Source organism: Gasterosteus aculeatus, chromosome 8 (genome assembly GCF_964276395.1).
Source record: "Gasterosteus aculeatus chromosome 8, fGasAcu3.hap1.1, whole genome shotgun sequence".
Lineage (NCBI taxonomy): Eukaryota > Metazoa > Chordata > Actinopteri > Perciformes > Gasterosteidae > Gasterosteus > Gasterosteus aculeatus.
Genome location: NC_135695.1, coordinates 9844555 through 9863715, shown reverse-complemented (window position 1 = coordinate 9863715; position 19161 = coordinate 9844555). Strand labels below are relative to the sequence as shown.

Here is a 19161-nt window from a genome sequence, read left to right as displayed (position 1 = left end):
TGGATTAGAAGTGAGTAAATGAACATACTTAAGTTGGATGAATGTGAAGCTACAGCCAGATTAGTTTGTATAGTATACATACATATACCTGTTTCCCTCAAAAGCCGAACATATTTACTAATTTCTGACTAATTTACACTTTGTAGGAACCATAAACTAACTGAAGTGGAAAAATGACATATGGATTATATGTTTATAATTAAACGGTTTCCTGATCCCAGTCTTTGTGCAGAGCTTAACCTACCAGATGTGGTAGCTTCATTTTCAGCGAAGTACACCAGTGGTTTTGAAAAAGCAAGATTTTTCACCATGTGGAACTGTTCCTTCAAAAGAAAAATCCCTCTGAAAAGTCACACAAATATGTACTGAAGCCTTTTTTGGGAGTCTCCTGCAAACAAATGAACTTAATGTAATTCAAGCAAAGTTCTGTCATTGTATTTTTCAATCCATCTCTGATGGCAGAATGTAGGAAAATACTTTAAAGTTTCTGTAGGGAAAACCTACTGTGACGGGCTGAGAAGTCAGCTAACAGAATGCACTCTGAAGGGACCATCCTGGGTTCATGCCGAGATATCCAATGAAAAACTGCTCAGAGTGAATCTGAATTCCTGTGGTAGAAAAATTGTGCATATTTCCTCACTGAAGGAGATCAAGTGGTGGAGCATCATGTAAAGGGCACCGCAAAAATGACAAAAAGTCAAAGCTACAAAGGAGCGTATCGTGCACAAAAACTCCTTCACCAATTGTCTTGACTCAAGGTTTATTTCATAGCTGCTATCAGAGCTCTCAACTGCAGATCACCGTCTTCAGTGCATTTGGATTTTTAGCATCTCTTAAAATAATAAGACGTCAATGATGAACAGTCTCCTAGAGGTTCGAAAGAGAAACAGCTTTCACAGTTTGCAAAATAGTCTGAAGATAAGTGGAAATGGTTTTGGCAACTCAATGGCTACTTTGAGGTTATAGTGAATAAGTTGCCGGGGAAAGTTTTTTGTGTTTGTTTCAACTAAATGTAGCTGTGCTGTTCTGATGCACAAGATGGGAGTTATAAACTTACGGAACGATAACTGTCTTCACTCGGCTGGCTATGAAATGTGGAGGCTGGCTCCTTGTTGGGACATTTATGCAGCAGACCCTCGCTGCACCCCATCCCACCCAACACCCTCCCCAGCAGGAGCAGCTAAGAGGCCAGTCAGAACAATACCAAGGCTTCCTCAATGGGCCGGATTTACAGCCCCTTCCGCCCAACATCTGTTCATATTGTCTCTCAGGATTTGGCTTGAAACTTTTAAAACGTTGGCTGCTGGTGATCCATCCTATATCGACACCCCTTAAGTCAAAGATTTATTTTTGGGTTGCGGTAATCTTTTGGCCTTAAATGAAGAAATCAACTGAGGAAAAGATGATGATGATGATTACCCTTCGTTGCTGTGTTCAACAGCAGAGCTTGACGTCTCTCTGTATGTTTGCAGAACTTCCAATGCCGCAGCTATTTGACTTGCAATCAAGCTTATCCAATTGTGCAACATCAGACATTGGAATAATAACTAACCAGCAAAGGTGAGGACGCTCCCTGTATGTATGTGTGTGTGTGTGTGTGTGTGTGTGTGTGTGTGTGTGTGTGTGTGTGTGTGTGTGTGTGTGTGTGTGTGCTTGTGCGTGGGTGTTGGTTTGCAGAAGGCACATTCCTGAGCTGGCTCAGTAGAAAACGAGAGGCTTGGCAGAGGAGAGAGGGACTGAATTCCCGGGGAGGTTTGAGGGGACGACAGGACAGCAGAGGCCCCTTTTGTCACCCGGGCTTCTTGGTGCCTCACGGGCCAGATGGACGATCGCCTCTGTACACGCTCACATCCGCCCACGGCTCTGTTTTCCATCTATCTATCTATCTCTCCGTCTCCGTTCTCCTTTTGAGGCACCTCACTGCGAAAACCTGGCAACGGACAGCTGTCCTATACGACCCCCCTCCGTCTGTCCCTACAGCCTCTTTTCCTGCCAGTTTCTGTTTCCATGGGTCCTCTAGGCTGCTCTTGACCTGCCAGCACTCTGAGGCGTCCTTAGTTTAACATCATTTAGTAGGCAAACTGATGGCGATGAGAAAGATGGAGAGGCAATCGTTGCAACACGCAGAAAGAGAGACAGCACTATGACAAATGTCACAAAAATAAAAGTCAAACTTGAATTAACAAAACATTTGTGTTAGCTGCAGGGCTTCTCATTTATTGGAACAGTACCCCAAAAAAGCATAACTATGGCTCTAACTATAACATAACTAGATTCGTGAATTTAAGTTGACAGTTAATTAAAAGCTGTTATGTTTATCAAATGTATAAATAAGTTGAGTAAAATGGAATTTTTAGAGGTGTGTGTGTGAGAATGTGTGTGATTCAGGCGTAGCTGACAACAGGCCCAAGCCCTTCAGGATTTGTTCTTCCAGCTTTAGGTAGTTTTTGTACTCTTGTTCCTCATCAACAGGGAGCTTTAACGGCTTGTCACAGTCCTGCACACAAACAACAGGGAAGAATTAATGTAATGAACAACACGGAGCAAAAAAACAAGGCAAATAAAAACGTGATGTTTGAAGCAGAAATGTTGGGGTCATATGTAGGTAACATGAAGCTGTGAGTTAAAGCCCCTCGATGTTTCAGCTTCCAGCACTAACTTTGGCTGGGTTAAGAAAACAACATCCTTATAACATGCCACGGATGAAATAACAACCTCAATGAATTAAACATGAGAGGGAAATAAACGAGACGGAGCCAGAGGGAGAGGGAGCATCCACTACACCTTGTCCTTCATCCACTTTGAACCGGTGTGCACACTTTTAACTGGGGCAATAAAAGCATCGGCTGGTATCACTGTGCATTCAGACCGTTACGTGATACTAGTTGCCGTCATTCAAGGCCACTTCCATGGCCGATATCGATGGTCCGGGGAGCACAAAGCCTGCTCGCCTTGTCCTCAGTCAGGCTGCACAGCTCACCATTCTCTTTGGCTCTTTTGCCCGCTGTTCCTTTCTCCTCAAACGATCCTGCAACCTGTCTTCCTCCACCACAAAGTATTTCTCCAGATTAGAAATCTGTTTATTAGAAAAAAAGTGAAGCAACTTGTTAGCAGTCTTCCATGAAACAAACTCATAATCACAACTTCTGTGGAAACGCTGGGGGTTTGGCACACGTGCACCAACCTGCCTGTAATTCCTTATACTGGCTTGATAACAATGCAGTAAAGCAGCAACAGAAAACTTTAACAAATGACAATTGTTGAATTGTTTGGCATGCTGCAGTGTTGAATATGTTATCTCATATTTAATCTTGAGGGTATATTATTAATTTGCCTAACCTTGTGGAAAGTGAGTACATAAGAGTCTTTGGACCGTCTTACCTCATTCCTGGATGGAACACAGAGGGTCTTTGGCATTTCGAACATACAGAGCATTCCAAGTTCATCAGCCACAGCCAGGAAGTTCTGCTTAGCTGTATGTACACAAAATGTCCGGCAAATGTGATTTGTGGTTAAAAAAAGAAATCTTACAACAAGGTACTGTGGAGATATTTTGTGTTCCCTGTATATGCATCTTGAGATTGATAACATCTCTCACATTAAAACTGCTGAGCATCTATCCGTGGAATGTAAAGAGCTGATCACGAGGTTCGGACTGAGATTTGAACAGGTCAATACACATGAATGGACATGAAGATGAAACCAATGTATGTGGTAACCCCCCCCCTCTCCCCCCACACACTCTCCTCTATGTGATGTGAAGTGTGTGAAGGTTTTACGTTTTCTCTCAGTTAGCTGAAGAAGTTCTGCAGTCCAGTAAATTGTGCTTTCCTTTCTCCCAATTTGTGTCCATTAAAGGATTCTATTAAAAACTGATGCTTTTCGGTATAAACCATAGAGTATATATGTATTTATTTGTTTCATTGAGTATTTATTAATTTTAAAAAGTAATGCATTTTAAGGGAGCTACATGGAGATGTATGCTAGCTACTCTATTGTGCACCAAAGAAGCCAAGCACTCACAGGATGTCCAGGGTTTGATGCAGGTAATTTTGGCATTGCTGACTTGGGGGTAGACCCGCACAGGTTCAATCATCTTTTCCAGCAGGTTCCAGACCTCAATGCTGCCATCCTCTTTCCCGATGAAGAGAATAGCTGGCCGGGTAAGGGACCAGCATCCCACAGTGCACCACTGCTCAGAGTTTGGTGACACGATGATGGGGCCGCCCTGGATGTCGTAGTGAAAGAAGTTTAACATTGAAATGCAACAATACTGTTGTCATAAATGTGGTATATTGTTCATCATATTATGTTAGGAAGTATTGATCAAGTTTAAAGTCTAGAATGACTTAGATCTTTGGTGTTTATTCAATTCCATCAATTATGTGGGTATAACTTTTACTGGTTGCATCATCTGCTACCGTAAGCGAAGGGATAGGTGCTGTTACCGTGACTCCCTCCTTCCAGATGGCAAAGTTCCAGTTTCCTATTGTCAAAATAATGTCTTTGAAGAAGGGTGACCTCTGTAGCGTATTCACCAGCCAGTAATGGGTATTAAAACAGTGAAGGGGCTTGACACCTGAGAGAGAGGACGGACAGAGAAGGCACACTTGATATTTGACAGTAACTTTCTCCCGTGGAAGCAGGTTAAGAAATATAAGGAACATTTCAACTCCTGTGTGTATGTCAATGGGGATTACATCCAGACGGGCGGCCCAACCAAAGACAAGCCTTTCAGTAGTTGTGGTTATTTATGTGACTTTTATAATTTGGGCTGAATAGTTAAATTAAATCTGTTTTTGCCTACTCGTACCTTAATTTGTCTCAATACATTAAAATGTGCAGTTACTATTGTTAATAATGCACTTTAATAATGGTAAACCAGAATACTCACTTTCCAGTGATCCAGAGTTGTCAATCACCTTTTTCCAGTCACTGTAAATAATCTCCCCTGACTGGAAGTAAAAACACATTAAAATAGAACACGCCACCCTTTTCACATTCTTCTTAGCTTTAATTACCTCTGTTCCAATGAAGAGTTTGGTATTGACATCCTCCAGAGGAGTAAGTGTTTCAGCTAAGGGCACTCTGAGCTGGCTGAAGTCCGGGATGACCTCTGAGTTGACAGCATTTTCATTTTCTGCCTCTGTCAGTGTGTCAGATTGTAGATGGTAAGTAAGTCTGTTTCTTTTTGTATGGAAAAATAATCCCAAACACAAAACGGAAACAATACAATCAGTGAATAAACAATAGGCAAAACACCGGAAAGACAGACAAGGAACATTAAACACAACTATTTAAAATAAGGAAACAATAGAGACTGGACGGTGGCATTGGTGCAGCCTGCTCTGTAATCTGACCATGAACAAGACGACAGAAGGACAAAAAAGAAGGAGGTCGGGGGGGGGAGGGGTACGGCTAAGGGGGAAAGGGTTGGTAAGAGGGGATATTAGGGGAATGGGAGACAAAGGAGATGGAGGTGGGAGTGAGGATTGTGGCAAGGAGGGAGACAGTAAGGGAGAAGGGTGGGGGGGGAAAGGATGGAACCAGCATTTTCCATCACAAAAGCCCAACTGTCTGTCAGGGGCAGCACGGGACTATCCTCTCACACCCCCGTATCAGCAGGTTGTTCCCAATCAAGTCTCAGTTTCACCCGGTTAGATTAGCTTTTGAAGGTCAGATCAGATTACCACACATCCTTTAAATCCACTTTCCCCCAGTGAAGATGTGTGTAAAGATGTGGGACAGACGACACCGCACAGCAACAGATGTGGACATTGTTTCCCTTTCACCACGCTGCACTGCAGCTCAACTGTTGCTTAATCCCCACGAGGAGTTGCTCGCAACAAATCGTGCGGTGCTGTTTTCAGGGCAGGGAGCAGCTTTTCTACAGCGGCTGCTGCTGTGAGTGCCAGTGACTTGGCATCAGAGATAACAAAAGGCAGAGAACAAACGTGCTGAATGTGGACTCAATAGATACGAGTCATTTGAAGTGGCAACGTATTAATCACATGGGAGTTCATTAAAAGCTTAATAACAGACAGACTCAGGGCGGCAACAGGTTTATTGCCTCGGTTAGTGAACATATTATATCTCTGAGCGCCAGCCACCTAAGCTGTGTTCAAGAGGCAGACCTTCAGCCAGACAAAGAAAGGTCTCTTCATGACCAGCCAGGACACACACGATCGTCCTCTGTCCCTAAAGGTGCCTGAGCAGCATATTGCTAAGAGCTGAGAGTCTCTCTGCAACTATGAGGGCCTTGTTTTAGAAAGTTTCCCTTAATAAAGTGCTATGAAACAGGAGGAAAGAAGAGGGACACAGACAGAGAATGAGAGTTCCTGAGGGATGAGTGAATCCTACTATTACTGATCACTGTGCTCAACCATCCAACAACTACACACACACACACACACTTGGGATGGTTCATTTTGTATGTTCAATGTTTGGCCTACTTGCTTGTTTTAGTGTGTACGTGAGTTATGATATCCCACTTTTAAGAGGTGTGTTGCATCCAGGAATAACACCTGACAGTATGTATTGTACAGATGTTTGCAATTAAATTAAAGCTAATTTGTGTGACTGGTTGTAGAAGGGAGAGGCAGTGCAACAGACAGGAACAAACAACGACAAACAAGCTCAAAGGTAAAATCCCTCACCTGTGGCACCGGCTGTATGATTGGCTACACAGATGTAAGGTTCCAGGCAGAATTTCAAAGGAGCATATTTTCCAGTGGTACCAATCATTGGCAGGGACACCTGACACATGACAGACAAGAAGATAACTTTTTACATTTAAAGACATAGACAGAAACATACAATAAATACATTTGGGAAAGGCTTCATCGTCCTGTATAAATATGGTAACATCTATTACATTTTGGTACTTTTGGGGTAATCCTGGCTTGCCTGGTGAAGGGATCAATGTAAATGAAGCAATTCAGTTTGATGAATTGGATTTCTCTTGGAGAGGAGAGGTTTGTGTGTCGCTATGAACCTGAGGGCTGTGTTGTCTGGAGCCTTGTGCTCCTGGTAGGGTTACCCTTGACAAAGGGGTCTCGGGCGAGGAGCCAACCTAAGAATGGTCCAAAAGAACCTAAAAAGCGCAAGAGGGAGCTACCTGGCCCATTTGGAGCCAGGCCAAGATGGAGGGCCCGACAGCGAGCGTCTGGTGGCCGGGCGTGAGGCACAGCCCGAAGGAGTGATGCTGGGAACGCCTTGTTATCCCCCAGTCAGAACTGGTAGATGTGGCCCGGGAATGGGTAGTTTGGGGTCCCCTGCTGGAGCTGTTGTCCCGACCCGGGATAAGCGGTTGAAGATGAAGGGATGGATGGTGCTATTAATACAATTCACTGACAGAAGCGGGTGTCCTGTAACATCCAAAAGTTCTCAGATGACACTGCCCTGGTTGGTCTGCTTACCCGAGGCAACAACCTGGCCTATAAACGGGAGGTGGAATCCTTTGTCAGCTGGTGTAGTGGAAATTTCTTAAAACTAAATGTTGGAAAAACCAAAGAGTTGGTTATTAATTTCACAAGGATTAAGGAGGAGCTCTCCCTAGTGATAATTGCGGGTAAACACATAGAAATTGTCCAGTCTATTTTGGAATCTGGACGGTAAATTAAACTGGAAAAAGAACAACTGATGCTGTTTTTAAAAAGGCTCACTTCATCTTGAGGAAGCGTAGATCTTTTGATATCAGCAGAAAGCTTTTTCATGTTTTTTATTACAAGATCTTAGCTCGTGTCCAATTGTATGCTGTGCTCTGCTGGGGTCTTTTATTACAGCAGCAGTTTGATTATATAATGAACACCGGTTTAGCATCTTTCTGATGTTGGTCATGTTTTCTAAGGCCTCTTCGGGTTTTGTTTGTTTCTTGTAATCTGTTTCTTGTCTGTTTTCTCTGTGGACTGTGTCTATTGTTGTATGTAGAAAATATGTTGGTGGCAAATACGTTTCCTCATTAATAACGTTTTCTGATCTATTTTGAGACAGAATGGTTTTATTCCAATTTTGGTAGACTTTTAGATTTTGAAATAGTATAAGAAATGAATGTGGACGTATTGCACCCTTAAACCTGCAGTACCTTGTAAAAAGGCCTCCATGTGTCTACCAGGTGTTTGAAAGTGTTGAGGAAACTGTAGGGTGCCTTCTGATCCGCGCTCTGCTTCCTGGCTGACCGGTTCACGTTTGAAACTCGCACATCCCAAAACATTATAGAACTTTAGAGGGAGACAAATGAAAAATAAATAAATACAAATAAAACACTCATCCTTTTGTTTGTAATTAAAGAAACACAAAGATTAATGTATATAATTGCCTCTCCTCTAAATATGGTGCCGGCCAATAACTGCAAGCAGTGTGCACTACAGAGAGAAAGACTAACCTCACCTCCACTCACTTCATTCATTCACCTTATTACCTTGTGCATCCTTCATCAAGGATGCTTCTGTCTTACTTACCAGTCAGGGGAGCAGGTGACAACCTGCGTAGAAATGTTGTGCTTGTTCTCCACTGGTAAGCCTCTGTTGGTCACCTTAATGAGAGAGTGAGTGAATCACAACATCAACAAATGTCTGTCAGACTTAATAAAGAGCGGACAATAATGAAATATATGCTTGGGTGCACTTTGATGATTTCCTTATTGCACTTATCCGGATGAGTGCCAGTGGTTGTCACGATTTATTACAACTTGCTTTGTAGATAAAGGGGTTATGCACTGGTGGGACACCAGAATTAGAATGTATTCACTGTTTTATGAAGAATATGACGTTAGAAAGACTAAGCCATGTGCTGTGGACTGTTATAATCTGAGTAGAACCATTGTTCTTAATCCTGGGTTCTAGCCCAAACAGAGTGTCACTGCAGCAAATATTGCGTCAGCTCCGTACGTTTATAGATGCTATCTTGATACAAATCATAATATAAATAACCATTATTTCGTGGTAGTGGCAGTAATCTATAATATGAACTACTCACTCTATTACCGTAAGTTCTGTTTACATGTTTAATGTTTTATTATCAATTTGAGACGGATGTGAAAGTTTAAAATGTACTCTGTTTGCCTTACGTATGCCACAATGTTGACTTCAGATATGATAAAAGAAGAATGAGATAAAGAAAACATTAAGGAATGTTTTTCGAAGTAGTCACACAAAAAAAAACCTTTTAAGAATCAAGATATGCCAAATAAACAAACGTTAATCAGAGGAAGGTTGAAAGACTGTACTAATGCACTCCTGATGGAAAATGTCAATTAACTCTTTACGTGATCAGTGTTCAGAATATTTAATATCAGATTTGCAGTTGTTACTCCTTCTGACCGCTCTAGCCGTCGGTTCTGCGTACCTCGAATGTTGGTGGCAGCCACTGGACGTCAGTAATTGGTGCTTTGTGGCTGTTCTCTATGGGAGACGCTGCACAGTAGCGCACAACAGGGGTGTTTTTCTCTTTGTGGTCATCAACGTCCTGGTGCGAGGGCACACACAAAAGGCCCAGCATGTACAGTGAGCACAGTAAGCTTTGACATTTCAATCCTAAAAAAGAGACGACAGCGGTCAACAGTCCTTCGAAAATGGACCTTCATGATATTTAAATAAAGTATACTTTAACACTTTAAATAGTTCTGCCAAAAGATTGTGCGTTACATTTTGAAACAGAATGTGAAAAGGATTCATTTCAATAACACTGCGGTGCACCGGCAGATTTAAAAGAGAGTGAATAGAACCTAAATCTTTACAGATTTCATTCTTTATTTATCTGATGAGCCAACAACAGGTGCTAATGTAGAGCAGCTTTCACAGCACTCAACGTTGAAATAAAGCCTTCCAGCTGACTGCCAATGTTTACATTTCAAGCACAAGGGAGGTGAGTGATCTGATGTGTTTAACTGTTATCTTCTCTGGGGACAAACTATGGTGGAGAATGGAAGGCTTGTGTAACAGCTGCAGTGTGCGATCTGATGACAAAGAGAATATAGAGAATAGTACAGAGGTTGGTAGCAGGAAAAGGAAAAGAGAAGTAAGTAGTGACAACAGGGGTGGAGACAGCTGTTCCAATCTATAGGCAATAAAATCTCACAAAGCAAATGGGAGCCGGATGCTGAGGGCACGTCTATTTAAATTCAGCAGCAGCCAAGTGGAAGATGTCACTGAAGGACATGCAAGTTTAAGGGACAGAACTGCTTTCGTATTGTGCCTTTAGATGTCTCAGCAGGCTATGAAGGACTATAAATGTATGCTCGTTTTTTTGTCACCTATAATTATCCCCCTCTCTTTATTTTCACACATAATACCATCTAAAAGAGGCAGCTATGCAATGCAAATATTAGTTTACTACTCACTATTAAGTCAAAGGATAATTCCTCTTTGACGTTTAAGTCTATTCTTTTACTTGGGTTACCTTGGACTGGTTTATGTTGAGGCCTTCTTATGAGTCATTTAATGATATAACTTTCTTTGAAATCCACTCCTGGCATTAGTAAGCATGTGGAACTAGTTTTGACAGCTGTGGCTGGCTTGAAAAGGACCATTAGCCCACTTCATTCCTATCTAATGAAAGAGTGAGGATGGGGGGAGAACTCACGAGTCAACGTGTCATCATCTGAGCCTCTCGCCGCAGCAAATACATCGCATGCTTCCGTAAACTGAGGACCCATACTTAAACCAAGCTGACATCACCACTAGTCATGGATTTAGGGTAACTGATACAACATGCACACACCAACAGAAACAGAACACCACGCACTAGTGTATCAACATTGTGCACGTTGGAGAGAGGACATGCGTACTTACGAATGTGGCAGTGTTAAAAGGAGCTTTTTCACCAGGTTGGGTTCCCTTTAAGTGGATGGAGTGAGCAGACACGTCCCACAACACGACCTGAAGAAAACAGCATCAACGGCAGAAATAATGGACTTATGTCGTACAGGATGTCATCAATTTGAATCATTTTCTATTATAATGAAAAAAGGAGCATGGAAAATTGGTACAGTACAAGAACTAGGCAGAACAGGCAGCAGATGCAGCAAACCAGAGATGCAGAGCAGTTAGAATTAGCACCTGGCCATTCCTGCAGCCGCCAACGATGATATTTGGATCAGAAGGGCAAAACTCAAAGGCAAAAATGTCACCTGGGCACTCCAGCAGCAACTGCAAACAACACAGAAACCCACGTAAGAAATATTACATTTTAAAGTACACATTTCCTGTATTCGGAGTTTTTATTTATTCTACTTTCGCCATTCAAAGTTCAGCTTTTAATCCGCAAAACCAAAATGCATACAGTGCTGTAGATTCCATTTCATCAGGCATGAGAGTGAAAAAAAAACCAAGTGGGTGGAGATTGTGTTACAGAGAAGTCATTTTTCAGCATTATATTCATATCTTCTGGAGTCTGAAAATAGCTGCAACACTGAACTGAACGCTACACTTAATAAATATGTTTATTTAAACAACTAATGTCTGCACTGCTCCGGCAGATGGTGAAACCAAAGCATGACAAATCATGCAGAACTTACATCATCTTTAAGTGATTTAGCAGCTTAGTGTCATTGATTTATGGCCTCTGGCAAATCAATACAGCATCTCAAATTTAGCTGAAGCAAAGAAAATACATTGTTGGCAGGAATGAGAAACTCTTTACAGCCATTTGTGTATCAAAGTGTACCTCAAAGACATTAGGGGTGAAAATGAGCTAGTATGCTGTCAAAGGTCTTTTCAATCTCTGGCCAGCTTCTACAATCTCCACATTACCTCAGGCGGTCTCAGATACTGACATAACTTTCCATACCTGGGCATGAGAGGAGTCAGAGAAGCTATAAAAGACAATGAAAGAATCTTCTGATTCAAACATTGGGGAATCCTCTGTCCTTTTTTCCGTCAAGGCCACAGCGATCACACCTATTAGATCGCAAACACACATCATACTATGTATCAACAAAACAGCGACAGGAAAATGGACATTCAATAAGGTTTAACTTTACTCAATGAGAAAGTGATGACTCCCCCACAAACAAAAGTTCACAGTGGTGGTAGTTTTGACACTGATATTATAATTATCCATCTGGCAGGAGGGCTACTCTATGGGGGTTGACAGCTTAGCAACATTACAAAGCAGCAGTGAAGAACATCAATGTCAAATTTGAATATTCCCAGTGTGACATTTGAGAGAGAATGAATGTTACTTATTTGTAATAATTATGCTGTAAACATTGTCAACCAGTAGTATCTTTGTCAACATGTTCCAACCAGATATACATTTAAAACCGTGATTGATGAGGTATTGCTGCAGTTCATGCTGTGAAGTATTTTGGTGAATATAAAATTCTTTCGCTCCAATTCTCTGGACAGCTGTATTCACTGACTGAGATTCTTTCCCTTTACCGTGCAATGTAGGGTGCCAATTGAAGGTGCTGATTTTCTTGCCCTTGGCGTATTTCTCTTCTGTGAAGACCTTAAAAAGCATCAAATGTTTGGGAACCTCCGGAGAAAGGTACTCGTCTTCAGATGTTGTCCCCATGGCCTTCCACCGATCAACAAACACATTCATGATTGTTTCCTGCTGAAGGGCTTTCAACATACTGCAAACCACAAAGAAAATACGATGTCAATTATGTTCCGTTTTCCTCCATCAAATCTCTTCCAAGCCACAGTAAAAAGAGTTCTAATAGTCCACATGTAGTCGTATTGCATAACTGGACACAAAGGAAGGTTGAGGGTCAAGTGAAAGATTTGTTTAAAACCCAAAGTCTAGTCTGTGAAGACAACAAAAATGCGGCATATTTTTTCTCACATTGAGAGGGTGAATGTCTCTTAAAGCTATTTGTTTTGAATATTCTAATGCTCCCACAGGGGTAATAATGGATGGATTTTAAACCCTGAGGGTTGACCATAAGTTAACACCAAACAGACGACACCATGTATTTCAGAAGTATATCACCTTACCTCGAAGTCACCTTTTCAAAGAAATTCAGAAAACTCTCAGACCGGAGGATTTCCTCTTTTTCCTCATTACTGAACTCTCTTGGTGTGTACTGGGTAGAAACATCGCTCGTCAACTTCCTGTAAGAGTAGATCAATTACAATACAATACGCAGGTGGAGGTGGAGGACAGAAAAATAGTGCAAAAGCCGGAAAAAATCGTCTTAAATACTTGAGGTATTATAGCATTGCATTCAGTGTTACTATCTTATTTTTTTAAAGCCTTGAGGTGTCAGCAGTATCTGTCAGTGCCCCCCCCCCCCATCAGTTTTAGGTTAACTGATTTGCAAGCAGCATACCCTTTTGTCTGAGTATTGCTGCTATGCAGTCTGGGAACCGCCCGACTCCCAAAGTCCCTCAGCATCAGTTTGATGCTGAATCTGCTGTCTGGGCAGGATGGACACCCTGTGACGGCTGTCTTGCTGTCAGAAAAAACAGCTGGTGGCCCAAACTTCCTCCTCACTTCGGAGAGTTTGTACGTGAAGAGCAGCTGATGAGAAAACGGAGACAGGTTTCATGGGAGGACAAGGGTAAATGGGAAAAATGTGTTTGTCATTTGTAGCAGTACCTTTTCTCTGGTTTCCCTGACAGATTCTTCCTCTATTTCCTGCTCGCTGCCAAGAGATATCCATGGCTCTGGTTCAGGGGTTTTAATGGCTTCATCCTCAAATACTTGTGGTGTCTCAGGCTCTGGTGACCCAGCAACCTAGAGAGCATTACATGATCATACAGTTACAAGAACACAAAGGACACAGAGGTGGAATATAAGTACCACTGTTTTAAAAGCTGTTGCACCCGAGAGGCACCAAATTTGGTAAAAACCAGAACAGGAATAGTGTGTATTCATCACAAGCAAATGTATTAATGCTTCACACTGTTTGAAACATTAGAATCTTGGCCACTATTTGCAACAATCCGTTTAAGAAAAACTACAAACACAACTCTAAGTTATAAAAATGATATGTTCCACAGGCGGCGTTAGACCACGGCCGTGATTTTGACTGCTCCCGTATCTGGGCTGTGAGGCCTTCACAAATGCCTGTCCTAGAGTAGTAATCCTCACTCTATCAAGGCAAAACCTTCTAAGATTACTGTCCACACATGAGGCTATCGCTAAGATGTGGTTTTAGCTTGGTATCTCCATGTTTAATAGGATTTATAGGGCTGTTGGGGATTTTATTTCAGGCATATCTCAATATTCAAAGTTTTTTTTTGTGTTATATTGATTTATTTGTTCACCAGTAACATATATACTGATTTTTACACATCACAACACTCACGGGGGTCCCGAGAGAAAAAGATAGACCAGATGGAAGAAGTAGTTACAGAGTTATTACACTTTTTATCATGGGGTGCCATTTTCCGAGCATAGGCCAAGAAACAGCCTCAGGGTGCAATCTGCCCACATGGCTACACAAATTATAATCTGAGACCAGTCATTGTGATAGCCTGCGTGATAAAATAGTCAACATACCGCCACCATAAAAGGAAAGTAAATAAAAATAAATACTTATGCCTACAGTATTATTAAACCAGAAAATACAATTGCAATGCACATGCCATGTGCACATGCCATATTTAGTGAGTGTAGAATCTCTACTGCATCACATATCAAACACCAACATGTCTACTTACGTTTAAGATTCTTTCCTTTGCTTCTGGTGTGAGAACCAGGTAGAAGCTCTGGCCATAAATAAAGTCCCTGTCAAAAACCAGTAGCAGGTCGTCGTCTGGGTAGTCCTGGAGGATAAAAGAATGCAGTATTCACAACATTCAGTCTCTATACATAATGAATATAGTGTTTTTTAATTGATCCTGGCAACTCTGCACAGCAGTCATTTGGTCAAGATAGTAGATGACAGAGGGAGATGTGGATTCCACACTTGACAGAGGGAGATGTGGATTCCACAACTGATGTTGTCGACTTTAAAAAGACAGAAAACCACACATACACACACACATACATCACCAGGTAAGTCCGCGGCTTTGTCCCAAATAACAAAGAGGACATTATGAAGGACTAACACAGATTAGGGCGCTCTCTGGTCTCATTAAGTTTCAAGTTTGAGTTTATTTGTTTTTGGTAGAATGTACTTGAACGCTAAAGGTAAGAGATGGGGGTTCTCGTGTAATGATTTGTGCTCAGAGACACAGGGGGAATAGGGTTAAATGGGTTACTCCTTCTGTTCCCACAGCCCTTAACTTGGGGTCCGTGTATCATCACAGTGTCTTAGGTGTATTGTGCGAGTGATGGTTTGATGATGGATCGGCCTCACCAGCACAATCTGCTTCACAGGGCTGAAATCGGACACCGCGGCTCTTGTCTTAAAGTCCTTTATTACGTCGTCTTTTTTCAGCAGCTTATAAGGCCTCTCCCCTGTGACGTCCACATCGGAGCAGCAACCAAAGAGCTTCTGGGTGGCTGATGTCAGGACCAAGGGGAAGATGTCATCGGGGTGACCTTGGTGAGAGAGCACACAATCAATATCGCAAGAAGGTGGTAGATGGAGGAAAGCGTGGAGCAATGAGCTGGATTTAAGCCACTTTAGTGTAGACAGAACATTACAAACATCAAATTACTCAATAAAGGCTTCAATTTTTGGTCCCTGTGCAAGATGCTAAATCTACTCAGATATCAAAACACAGTGTTTCCAGAATGTTTACTTCATTAAATAATCTAATATGTTACAGTAATTTGAGCAAAGCAATGTTGATCTAAAAAAATGTTGTTTACAGATCTGAAAACATGAAGCCCCATATCAAAATAATGTAGAAGTATAAGGCTTCATAAAACTACATCTTAAAGTTTAAATCTGAAATCAAATTCTAAGGTGTTGTTTGTTAGAAGAACCGTTTGCTTTCTTTGGTGTTGCCAATGATAATAATGAGTCGTCACCTGTACTGTCTATTCAGCAGACGGTTACAAAACAAATTGCTGTCATCAATTGCACATTGAAAATACATCTTTAATGAGATGATAAAAGAAAAAATAAGAGAAAATTATCCCTACAGATGGAAATGGCAAAATAGACGAGTTAAAACAAAAATAGCAATGGCGTATTTCTGATCATGACCCACATATAAATGTTTTTACAGTTTTGCGTTAATAGAGAAACACAGAGAAGCAACAACCAGGAACAAAAACTGTGAGCTTAAACACGATGGACGGTCTTCAAACTCCCCACCTTACGGACTCGCACAACAACGCCTCTGATCCTTCACCTGACCCCCTCAAATGTATGAAACAAAATCATTGTACAGAACTTACATCTGATTTTAAACATTGTGTATGTATGAACTAAGGCCATATTCAGGGCGAACGGGGCTCGTACAGCTTAAGGAAAAGCACTTCCCAGCGTCAACCTTTCCCACTCACACCAGCTAGGCCTCATGCCAAATCACCGTAGTGGAAATGAACACCCTTCAGTTCACACAGTTAAGTGGCAACTATGGCACTTTTATTCATGGGAAATATTGACATAAGAGATGAAGAAAGTGTTATGTTCAATGTTCCATAACCCATAAAGAACGCACCTGTTGGCTGTGCCAAAGAGATATTGAAATTTGTCAGGCTCTTTTTCACTTGAATAATCCACTCACAGCCAACTTATTTGACAGCCTCAAGATACGTTTAATGTACCACAGTACACAGTGAACGGCTGAAGAATTTATGTCAGAACAATAGGGCTTTATCAGCTTTATAAGCTACCACTTATATTATCAATGTCTTTGAGAGATCCATTCAGACGAGAAAGCGGTTATGTGCAGTTATGTTTGTGTCGGCGAACCACAAAAAAGTTGGTCCCCACCAGATAAACGACCTAATGTTAGACTTGGTTTTGGTTTAAGCGTTGGGGTTAGGTTATGGTCCAACTATTTCAACTATTTATGATGTGTTGAATTAGGAGATCTGAAAAACTATAATTCATATTGCTGGCTGTATAAAATGGAAATAAAATGAATGTCAATCTGAAGCGGAGGACTCTTAACAACATCGATGTTAACTCCTACAAGGGCCATTGCTGACACAGCATGACAATAGGACTCACAGCGCAGTAGAGAGCCTGTCCCATCAAGGCACTGGAACAGTACACTCAAAATAACAAGAATTTTTTTTTTCATCTCTTCCAAGTGTGATTATTAGTTTTTGCAATGCTTGTTACATCTCTACCTCAATAAATAATCTGAATAAACAGTAAATATCAATCATTCAAAATATCAAATGAATTAAGGTGATTGAATAAAAATTTGCTATAAAGTAAATATAACGCTTTAGTAATCTGTATTCAAAGGTCATGTAGGATTTACTAGACTTAATAATTGAGATTCTATTCAGAAACTATCTGCCAAACTACAGAAAAAGTGGTTAACGTGCTAGGTTTAGCTAGTTTTACTTAAATTCTTAACATGCTTCTTCAAGTTGATATGGATGTGAATGCAATACGTTTTAAATAAATATTGAAATAATGAAAGCTCTTTGTTAAATTGTTTCTTCTGATCCGGGTCAGGGTGGGTAAACACACAAGAACAACAGTAGATGTTTTTCTCTTACCAGGCTTTGTCTCATGTACGGGGGACTGAATCCTTTTGCCTAAATGGAAAATAATTGTCAGTTCACCATTTCTTTACTGTGCGTTTTCCATTTGAACGAGACAAACATGCGCACAATGAATCAAATCAACACTATACTAATACTCATACACTCACCTTTCCCTTTCCCCTTACTGCCTGCACTGCTTGTTGCACTTTTGGATCTCTTGGGCGGCATCCTTGCTCATAGAATAGTTCCACTAATGACACGGAGAAAGTTTAACACAACGCAGAAACTTGTACATCTTCATACTGATATTTTATTGATCAACTGTCGCACATTGGTATTCACACACAGTGGCAGAAAAGTGTGTTGCCCCCAAAAGTCATTATCAACGCACGTACGCCATCTTCTGGAGGAGCGGGTCATTTTTACTTAAAGGAAGGGTCCTAGAAGAGAGGAGCCTCTCTATTTAGCTCCAGCTGTGAAAAAGAATAAGAGCAAAGCCCTCCGGATGACATATATGTTTATATGGTGTAAGTTACATAAGTTTAAACTTGTTAAGATTAAAGCTACTCATGTGAGTGGGGAATTTGGGAAGTAATCAGGTTTCACAACATGAATACGTTTTTTTGTGTTCAGAGGTCTGACGTTACCTCTGAACACATAAAAAGCATAATTACGTAATTTTAATTTGTTATAGTATATATTTGTAAAGCAACTTTCAACAACAGGTTCTTTGCATTAGACCAGAGGTATTCAACTAAAATGTAAAAGAACATTACTAGAAGCAAAGGTCCGCAAGACCATAATGTGACTATTTAGTGTAATTAAAGTTGTATTAACATCTGCATGTAATGAACACACGACAGACGAATCAAATGAACTTAATTCAGTACGATTCAAAAACTCTTTGAGAATATTTATTGTCACGTAACAAAGAACTGAACATATTTCATTTCAGAAAAACAAAATAAAGGGAGGAATTGCTTGATTTTCCCCTTTTCTGTTTCACATTTGGACTCAACAGTCTCAGACGATTATAAATAGTAAATCTATCAGCCAATTATAAACAATAAATCTAAACATATTTTAATAATTGAATTTTTTAGAATATAACGTGACAGTCTCCTCCTCACATAGAGGAGCTCATTGTGCCTCATAATGGCGTTTCACATCGGCACTTTTAATAACTGTTATGGTTTCTAAGCATACGAGACAGTTAGTTAGTAGTTAGTGACCTCTCATCAGACGAATGTAATGCTATAAAAAAAATGAACTTCCATTACTTAAAGTATAAACAATTAAACTATGCAAAAGTGAATTATTTAACGTTACCTCTAAATTGTAACGTCGGTGTTCAATGGCGGCTCGCTAGCTTACCTTTGGTAACGGTAATGAAACGGACACTGTGGTCAGGCATAAAGTATCTGACCTAAAGCCCGCTGGAGATGCCACTTCCACACTTCACGGCGACGGTTTATAAACCAGTTAGGCAGAATGATTAATAATGATAATTCATGAACATTTACCGTTGAAGCCTGAAACCCTCTCAACACTTTTCCCACGCCTATGACTGTTTGGTTGCCAGTGGTTACATGAGTGGGCGTGTGTGTTTGGTGGCAAGAAGGGGCGGGCAGGGTATTGACGGAC

General features: G+C 41.0%; 1 protein-coding gene across 3 annotated transcripts; it reads right to left on the bottom strand.

Moving 5' to 3' along the window:
- Window positions 1–2190: 2190 nt before the first annotated feature.
- Window positions 2191–19124, bottom strand: dnai3 (dynein axonemal intermediate chain 3). Of its 3 annotated transcripts, XM_040185229.2 has the most exons (24): window positions 18892–19124; window positions 17909–17990; window positions 17685–17767; window positions 17530–17568; window positions 15254–15438; window positions 14613–14717; window positions 13546–13683; window positions 13277–13467; window positions 12942–13058; window positions 12381–12577; window positions 11788–11897; window positions 11058–11147; window positions 10791–10877; window positions 9346–9465; window positions 8460–8533; window positions 8084–8219; window positions 6657–6756; window positions 5022–5146; window positions 4895–4955; window positions 4449–4579; window positions 4024–4228; window positions 3382–3473; window positions 2981–3076; window positions 2191–2497 (listed from the first exon to the last, which is right to left on the bottom strand). In XM_040185229.2, the coding sequence occupies exons 3-24, from the start codon at window positions 17743–17745 to the stop codon at window positions 2354–2356; spliced, it is 2604 nt and encodes an 867-aa protein (XP_040041163.2). In that variant the 5' UTR covers window positions 17746–17767; window positions 17909–17990; window positions 18892–19124; the 3' UTR covers window positions 2191–2353. The 3 variants fall into 3 exon arrangements, with proteins under 3 accessions (XP_040041163.2, XP_040041162.2, XP_040041164.2); XM_040185228.2 differs by lacking the exon at window positions 17909–17990 and having other exon boundaries at window positions 18892–19120; XM_040185230.2 differs by lacking the exon at window positions 17909–17990 and having other exon boundaries at window positions 19041–19118.
- Between the last annotated feature and the right edge of the window lie 37 nt (window positions 19125–19161).

Bases quoted from the DNA above. Each gene is read 5' to 3' on its own strand.
- dnai3 (XM_040185229.2), bottom strand. From the start codon at position 17,745: ATGCCGCCCAAGAGATCCAAAAGTGCAACAAGCAGTGCAGGCAGTAAG. The intron at 10,878-11,057 runs GTGCTAATTCTA...TGTTTTCTTCAG, and splicing joins GCGGCTGCAGGAATGGCCAG to GTCGTGTTGTGGGACGTGTC. The intron at 8,534-9,345 runs GTACGCAGAACC...TCTCTCATTAAG, and splicing joins GGCTGCCACCAACATTCGAG to GTGACCAACAGAGGCTTACC.